Source organism: Lolium rigidum, chromosome 1 (assembly GCF_022539505.1).
Source record: "Lolium rigidum isolate FL_2022 chromosome 1, APGP_CSIRO_Lrig_0.1, whole genome shotgun sequence".
NCBI lineage: Eukaryota > Viridiplantae > Streptophyta > Magnoliopsida > Poales > Poaceae > Lolium > Lolium rigidum.
In genome coordinates this window covers 36,641,912-36,650,397 of record NC_061508.1, presented here as the reverse complement: position 1 = coordinate 36,650,397, position 8,486 = coordinate 36,641,912, and the positions used below count along the sequence as shown (strand labels likewise).

General features: G+C 45.2%; 1 protein-coding gene across 1 annotated transcript; it reads right to left on the bottom strand.

Annotated features, from left to right (window-relative positions):
• Positions 1-4,549: 4,549 nt before the first annotated feature.
• On the bottom strand, positions 4,550-6,594 carry LOC124685215 (ethylene-responsive transcription factor 1-like). Its single transcript, XM_047219550.1, has 3 exons — positions 6,229-6,594; positions 4,925-5,758; positions 4,550-4,844 (listed from the first exon to the last, which is right to left on the bottom strand). Exons 1-2 carry the CDS (start codon positions 6,488-6,490, stop codon positions 4,965-4,967), a joined length of 1,056 nt encoding a protein of 351 aa, XP_047075506.1. The 5' UTR covers positions 6,491-6,594; the 3' UTR covers positions 4,550-4,844; positions 4,925-4,964.
• Positions 6,595-8,486: the final 1,892 nt, after the last annotated feature.

Sequence of the window (8,486 nt, the reverse complement as noted above, 5' to 3'; positions counted from 1 at the left end):
CTGGATGACGCTAGATCGGTAGTATAACCGAGATCGCTTTTGGGGGTCAAAGGAATTGTCATGTGTGCAATGCACAACCTCTCCACTTCAACGAGTTTCGACACTTTCATCGGGTCCTTCTTCGGTGTTGAGTGTTGGAACCGAACTGGCATTCACTAACGGTCGAACGACGACCTTGCAAACATGCTAAGACATGGAAGATCCTTCTTTTCCGTGCACCAGGTGAGAGAGGTCATAGCTTTATCGTTGGGGCTGCCCTCACGTGACATGCTTGTCCACCAAGCTTTGAGAAAGAGGCCAACCGTCCACTCATGGATCCGGATAGATGAGTGGCTCTTCATTATACGTGTTCAGAAACAGAATCCGTGCTCCGTCAGCCAGTATCCTAGAAGATGAGTGGGTCTAAGTTGTACTCTTTTTGTAAAAGGGTGCTGTGTATATTAACTAGTTTGTGGTTACAATCATCCAGGGTTGATCCCAGCACCAGGCCAGAACAACACCTTGTAACATACCCGAACACAGCTCCCTAGCTATGATTAAATTGACACGTTTTATGAGCAACCTTGTTGCACTTTCTACCACAGTAGTTCAATCTCACATGGTTTTTCTTCTGAGCTAGACACCAGAAGTCTTTAGCAATAAGACCAACTTCAGATCTATCCCGAATTGGTTGACTGAATGCTTGAAAAACAGAGGAGCAATCAGATTCAAATACAAGGTTGTTTGCTGGATTTGCACACGACATCTTGACTTCTTGAGGCCTTCAAGGCAAGCCAATGCTTCCCCCATAGCCGCAGACTTGCAATTTGGAATTTTCCCTAGGCAGAATAAATTACTCTACCTTCATGGTTTCCTTGGACAGCACCCTCGCTCCCCTCAATGAAACAGGCATCGACGTTAATTTTGTCCCATCCCATGTTTGGCTTCTTCCAAATAGAAATAGAAGTACTTTCATTTCATGTGTGGCTCTTTCATCTTCAGTTATTTCGTCAACATTCTTTTTCCCTTTCCTGTCAACAAAAATAGATACCTTTGATGAGCCCTGCAAAGAGACAAGGTAATTCTGTAGAAAAACTAACACAGTTTCCAACTTATGCATCTACTTTGCTGAAGATGATATCATTTCTATGGTGCCAGGATCTCCACCAGATAAAATCATTTTGTTTCTTGTATCAGGTGACTTTTTATCTAATAAGACAAGCACCCATTGTGTTCCTGCGTAGCTAGCCCAGCTCGGTCTCCCCATGCAAGGACCAGATATCTCTGAAGCCTTCTCGTAGGAACTTCGCTTTCGTGCAGGTAAGAGTAGCATGGTACCCAAGTTCATCTTTTAGGCCGAAATGGAACAGGTAGGTAGGACATTCAGAACCCTGCGTTTGTTTGAACCTCAAAGGAAGTCGGAGGCAAGCTTTCAGGTTTTTAACCTTTTGTGGGACTTTAACCTTTGGTGGAACTCTGATTCCCTTTGTTTTTATAAACGAGGCAAGACTTGCCATTTGCATTGATAAAGAAAAAGATGACCAGTTTATCAGCGGAAAACTGGCGAAAAACGATACAAGTGCTCCAATATCGTCATGGAACACGATCACATTTGGCAAAACCAGCGATCGACCTCGCCAAATATAGTACTGTAGAATTCCCTTTGTTGTAACTTAATTTAGCTCACTGCATCGAAATTCTTTCCTTCGTACAATTTAATATCTGATTTAATTGATATATATTTTTAATGTTTGGTTCTCTACCATATGAAAACATCTTCAAGCATATAGAATTTGTATGCCATTTTAACTGAAGCTTCCAAGAGCCTCCATCCAAAGTTTTAGTTACTGAAAGTAGTGTCCTTCCCTTCTCCCCATTTAAGTTAGAACTATTATATATATGCCTGTTCACGTAAATGGTAATTCGAGAAAAGCATGTTTATCCCTAAGAGCCTCAATGGGCGTTTTGTGATGATCAACTACATACAGATCGCAGCAAAAGGCAGATCGTACTCTATTTAGTTTTTCGATAAAGACTCTATTTGGATTCTAAACTTGTTCCAAAGCATATCATTATTGGTAAACTGTATTGAACCACAACCCCTGAGTCCCTGAAATTGGGACCTTGATCCCAAAAATCCCAATAAATACATATTTGAGTACTGTGGTTGCCTGATTTGTGACTAGTTGTTGAATAGCTACACTATTTTCATGGCCTACCTCGGCACGGGATAGTCAAGTACACACGTTATTTGCTACTAGCAAGGGTAAAGAACACCAACTGAGAAACGATTGACTAACAAAAGGTGCCTTTTCAAGGCTTTGTAAGCTGAAAACTGTCCTATAGTTTTACCAACAAGTTCCACACACACAGATGCAATAAACATCAGAAGAGTTCCTTCTGAGTTCTGAAATACAAAAATATTTCCACAGGTTAGTTTCCGTTGCAGCTGGAATTTTGTTCTTTCTAAGTGAGATAAGTCGATGCAATTGTGTCCTTCCTTCCTACCGGACCTTGAGACTCTATATGTTAGACTCAGTGGCTCAAATCTGCTTTCTCTTTGGGTGACCTTCAAGATTGTTTCTGAGAAAGCCTAGAGACTTTGAGGGGAGCACAGATAGGGCATAGTTACTAATGCTACGCCACGCCATCTAACATCCTCGTAATTAGATCTGAGATGCATCTGCCGTACTTTAATAGTGTCACGGAAATCTTGCAGCCACTACTTCTAAATTGAGTACTAGGACTGTGAGGCATCAGTACATAACTCATTTGAAGCAATCATGTGATCTGAATTCAGCAAATGTTAGAACTTATTCTTTCTCCTGGAAGCTTCTGTTTGTCAAGCTCGAAGATGCGTATAAAAATCAACCCATGTCATGATTTTCAGCTTTCCTTTTTAGTGCTACTAAAAAAGAATCATTTTGCAGCAGCTAATATATCATCTTGCAATAGGTACAAACAAAAAAAATCAAGTGTTTTAACTCAATATACCTCCATTGTTTATTTCCAATGAAGTTGTGGCAAGATGTTGGTTGATGTATTACGAGCTAGTATCTATTAATTCCATATCAAAGAACATAGAAATGAAGTCATCTAACTTCACGCCCTTCTTGTTTATTCAATTAATCAAATGACTATATGACACAGAATCAGAGCACGAACTTATGATTTTTAACTGATAAGCTGAACTATTTCGAGCTTAGTAAAACATAACATCTTCTGATATTCTTTTTTATACATATAAGCATGTGTCTCTGGTTTAAAATTGAGTTGACTATAAGCGTATGCAATCGAGAAACTACAAACTGAGAAAATCATGTGCGATTGTTGCACTCAACAGCGACCTAGTCCAGAACAACTTGACCAGAAAATCATGTCAAGCAAATATTTGTAACTTGTGGTGTGCATTGTTGCAAGTATTAGAAAGGAGCATGTTGGTTCCATAATGTACTGATTAGCAGAGCTACTGTGCTCAGCTAGAGATGTCAACGCTTCAATGTTAGCCGGCACAAACTCTTTCCCTATTGCCGTATCGCGTACAAAGAGTTGATCTTAACAAGTCCTGATGCTCATTGTCCTTGATCACAAGCACCAACTGCAAGACCTAAATTTCCTCAATTGCCGTATCGCGTACAAAGAGTTGATCTTAACAAGTGCTGATGCTCATTGTCCTTGATCACAAGCACCAACTGCAAGACCTAAATTTCCTCAGCTCAAACAATATGGCTCATCTTCACTGATTGAGCTGGAAAAACATATATCAACCCCTTCAATAGATAAGTACGGAAATGCTTAGCGAAGACAGGCATTTAACCGAGTAACAATGGTACACAATACCATTTTGTTCCAAAGATTTTCAGCATGAATTTCAGGTCCACAAATGAGCTCCATTCATATAGAGAAAAACATGTCAGCTAGCTCACCAAACAAATGTAGTGGTTGTTCAGCTCACTACAATTCAAAAATCTATCAACACGTGGTCTTCATATGGCAAGTACAACATGGTAAGCTCGGTATGGTCATCGTACATGATCAAGTCAAGAACAACTCCACTACCTTACTATAAATTGGGAGAGTATTGCCAACCGCCACGATATTTCGGAGAAATTGGCTGACATGAAGTTCGTTCCACTGTCATTGTCCCTCAGTGCCGGTAGTGGGGCTAGACATGGAAGGCATCAGAGAATGGAGACATGCGAACTCAGTCTCACGTTCTTTATCATTCTGGTCTCAAAGCCACAATCTTTATCACTCCGGTCATTCCCGGTAATTCCACTCCTGAGAAACCTAGTTGAAAGTACAATTGCAGGAACGATGACTAGTTTACCACATCTTCGGTAAGCAGCAAACTAGTCCAATATATCTTGACTTGGAAGCTGTCAATCCAGTATAATACAAATACAGCTTTAGTTCAAGAAATTTAGTATAGAAGAATGCTGGCCAATATGGTAATATGTTTACGCCATGTCAATATACTAGTAGATGCTAATTACCCCAAAATCCGCAATAACCATGACAAGGTACTCAAGCAGACTCCCAGCATTGCAGCAAATGATGAACTAGCGTATTAGCAAAACAAAGCATCAGATACCCACAATTGGCTACAAATTCAAAGTTTTGCAGTCTTTTGTGCCAATTACAATAAGGTAGAACAAAAATACAACATAGAGTGTTCCAGTCTCATACTAGTTCCACAGATAGATACTCAAGTAGGGTACAGAACATAGATCCATTGCAACATATCACTTCAGACTTTTGCGATCAAACTGACATTTAAGCTAGATATAAAAGTATACAAACATAACTACTGCTCAACAGAGGCGCCTGACACAAGCACTTCTTGATGTCCAGAATACTTATTCCTGAAAAATGAAGTGGGGTAGTTATGGAAATAGAAATTGAAGTATAACAGTGAGTTATTTCCACAGTTGCAGATGCTTACCCTTTGTCTATATGTACAGGCACCAATTGACCTCAGAGGCTCAGTAGAAATCGGCAGAAATGGGCATGTCATCGAAAGTCCAAAGGTCCATGTTGCTGACCATGTCCTCAGACCCGTCACAGCTTAGAATGTTGTCCAGTGACTCATCTGAAGCACCATCCATGAGGAACTTCATGTATGGTTCCAAGTCGGCGAGATCAACATTGGCAGTATCCATCACAGGAGGTAGTGATGCATCACTGGCATTGTTCTGAAGGAATGCAGATTCATCAACCTCGGTCGAGGTGGGAATGGATGCAAGCACGGATGTGATATCAGGGGTCTTGGTACTATTCTCCCAGCTAAAGTCTGAGCAGCCAAAGGAGTTGCTCCCCTGGTCAGAGGAAAGATTCATGAAAGGAACCTCAGCTGCATTAGTTGCAGGCACAAATGCCATGTTCTGAGGCTGCACAAATGGCTCACAGACAGTGTAGTCAACAAGAGGATATGAATACGCGTTTGTGTTGGCCACGGCGTTGACTATCGGCTTCTCTTCAGTGCTAAATTCAGGCACTTTCACAGAAGTAGGCTGAGCACAGTGCTGTCGAGAAGCCACAGGAGCCTCATCTGGGAAATTGACCTTTGCCTTCTTGCCACGGATCCTTCTTGCTTCAGCATCATAGGCTCTGGCAGCTTCCTCGGCAGAGTTGTAAGTGCCAAGCCAGACACGGACTCCCTTGCGAGGGTCTCTGATTTCAGCAGCCCATTTACCCCAAGGGCGGCGGCGGATGCCCCTGAACTGGGTCTTTCTCTTCCTTTTGGCGGACTCTGATGCACAGCCATCAACAGCAGCAGCTGTACATGCATGAATTCCATCAGGATGAAGCGCAGAGATAAACATTTAAGTTTACACATAATAAAGTCAGGGTAAGTCAAAACTTGACATCAAAAGTCTAATCCTCAGGAACAGCCCAACTCATATGCTTGTGAGGAAGCTCGATCTATGGACCAATAGGAGTACCCACATGATACCATATTCATGATTTAGGAGAGTTATCCTAAAAACAAAGGGTCGACACAGCACCAGAGATTGTGTTAAAAAAAAGACACGGCACCAGAGACTAGACGAATCGACAACACGCTGAATTAACGGACTTGAGATGAACAATTGCAGAGATTTAACTTGACAGCAAACAAATCGAAGATGCAACTAGCTAATCCGAGCAGCAGATCACCTGAGAAACTCAAATCGATCTCCGAAATCCTAAACAGAATTAACACGCGGTTCCACAGATCCAAAGCCGGTGACCCAAAAAAGGCAATACCTGCGGCGACGCGTTTCCTGGCGGCGGGGAAGGGCTTGACCTCGTCCTCGGACCAGATCTCGGCCTCCCCGAGCCCCTGCTCGAAGCCCTCGAAGTCGGCCTCGAAGTCCTCGTAGCTCTCCTCCTCCTCGGGCGCGCGGCGGCGCCTCGCGACCGCGGCATCCCCCCTCGGCCCCTTCTTCTTCTGGTTCCGCCAGAGGGGGCCGTCCGTGACACGGCGCGGCGGCGGGATGATGTCGGAGAGGATCGCGCCGCCGCACATGGCTGGTGTCTGGTGGGGTGGGACAAGGGGAAGAGCGACAGAGCAAAAGCGAAAGAAACGAGAGACGGCAGGCAGGCTCGGTTGGTGTGTGATGCGTTGTTGCGCACTTGGCTTCAGAAAGGAAATGGCTCCGGCGGAGAGCGCATAAATACTTGCTACGGAGTAGGAAACTCCGCGAGGTGACGCCACTTTTTTTTCTTAAGAAATACTGTAGAACAAGACGTGACAGCACTAGGTCTGGAATTCGAGCCCAGAGCCTCGGCTCGGCTTGCTAAAGCTCGGTCAACTAGCCAACTCGACTTATTTAGCAACCAAGTTTGAAACTTGGTTTGATTCGCAAAGCTAGGAAGTAGCTCGTCAAGAACTGTTTTTCCTTCGAGAGTGACGGGGTTACTCCCCACCGTTTATGATTTTTATTACCCTCAAAGTGATTAGGCAGTCAGTCCATACAAAGATTTACAATGCGACAGAAATCAGCAGGGGGTGGGGAGAGAAAAAAGCGAAGCATATCTCTATTACATGTTACAGGAAAGAAAGAAGGATCGGAGGGAGTCTAGAGGTAGCCGGTCTTCATCTTTGAAGTGCCATCTCCAAACATCAAGATCCTCATAGGGCCTGCGAATGACCAGCTGAACAGTGCAGTTTCTATTGTTGAAAACCAAATCGTTTTTGGCCTTCCGAAGAGACCAAAGCAGCACGGCCATTCCAACCCGCCAAACATCAACAGGGAAGTTGCGAGGCTGAGCAAGGTCCCAGAAGGAGAAACGGCCAGCAGGGATGACGTGGGCACTATCCTTCGGGTAACCCACATTACCCTATCCTATATTGACTAATTGGAGGCCCATGAAGACACATGAAGGCGAGATGGGCCACTAGGACGGCGCACCAGAAGGTTCCTTGACGGGCAAGACAAGGAAGCGATCAAACAAGGAAAGATCGGATCTAAAATTACTGTAAACCTAGTCGTACTCGGTGAGACCTCTTGAGACCTGGTCTCCTGTATAAAGGCCAGGAGAGGGGCTGCCGAGGGCCAGAATCAATCTTAGCAATCTTAGCCAGAAGAAGCTTAGAGCTAGGTCACCTTAGCAATAGCCATCTCGACGAGATCTCAGCCGAACTATTCGGCACCCCATTGTAACCCATTATCATCATAATCAAGAACGAGACAGGCGGGACGTAAGGGTTTTACCTCATCGAGGGCCCCGAACCCGGGTAAATCGCTCTCCCCGCTTGTCACGTGAACCGATGTCTCGTGTCGGCTTACGGGATTCCATCAACCCTAAGCCCCTATCGGAGGGCATTGGCGAGGAGTACCCTCGACAATTGGCGCCGTCTGTGGGAACCACTGTCGGCACAAGATCGGAGATCGGCTGAACCCGACATGTCATCGGCAGCTTCATCGACACCGTCATCGCCTCGTTTGGGAAGCCCGATTCGTTTCGGTTCCTACGAGTTCACCCCACATAGCGATTCGTCTCGCTCGACTTTCTCCGGTCTACAAGGCAACATGGAGATGGCCTTCGGGAGCGTCCACTACAACGTCAACTCAGAAGGAATTCTTCGGCTGCTTGGAATCTCCCATCTCCGGGTCGACGAGTCCAAGCGCATCATCGTCACTCGACCTTTCGGCTGGCCTGACAAGCCCGTCGAGTCCATCCGCACCTTCGACCCCCCGTTCGGCGTCCTCCATGTCAGTCGGATCCGATAACCCCGCGACCTCGGAGTTAACCTCGTACTACTGCATGAACTGCGACACCAAGCACGGACTAGGGTCGAGCGACACGCCGTTCATCACGCAATGCCTACTATTCGTCGGGAGAGGACAGCATCGACGAGCATCACCCAAGGGAACACCCGAAGAGTGGCGCCCCTCCAAGTTTACGTCGCTAACGGGGGAAACGGAGATCGCACCCCCGTTCCGGCGGACGAGCTAGTTTTGAGAACGGCGCCGAGCAACAACAACGGCGACCACACCATCACGAGAGGAGGAGTGGGC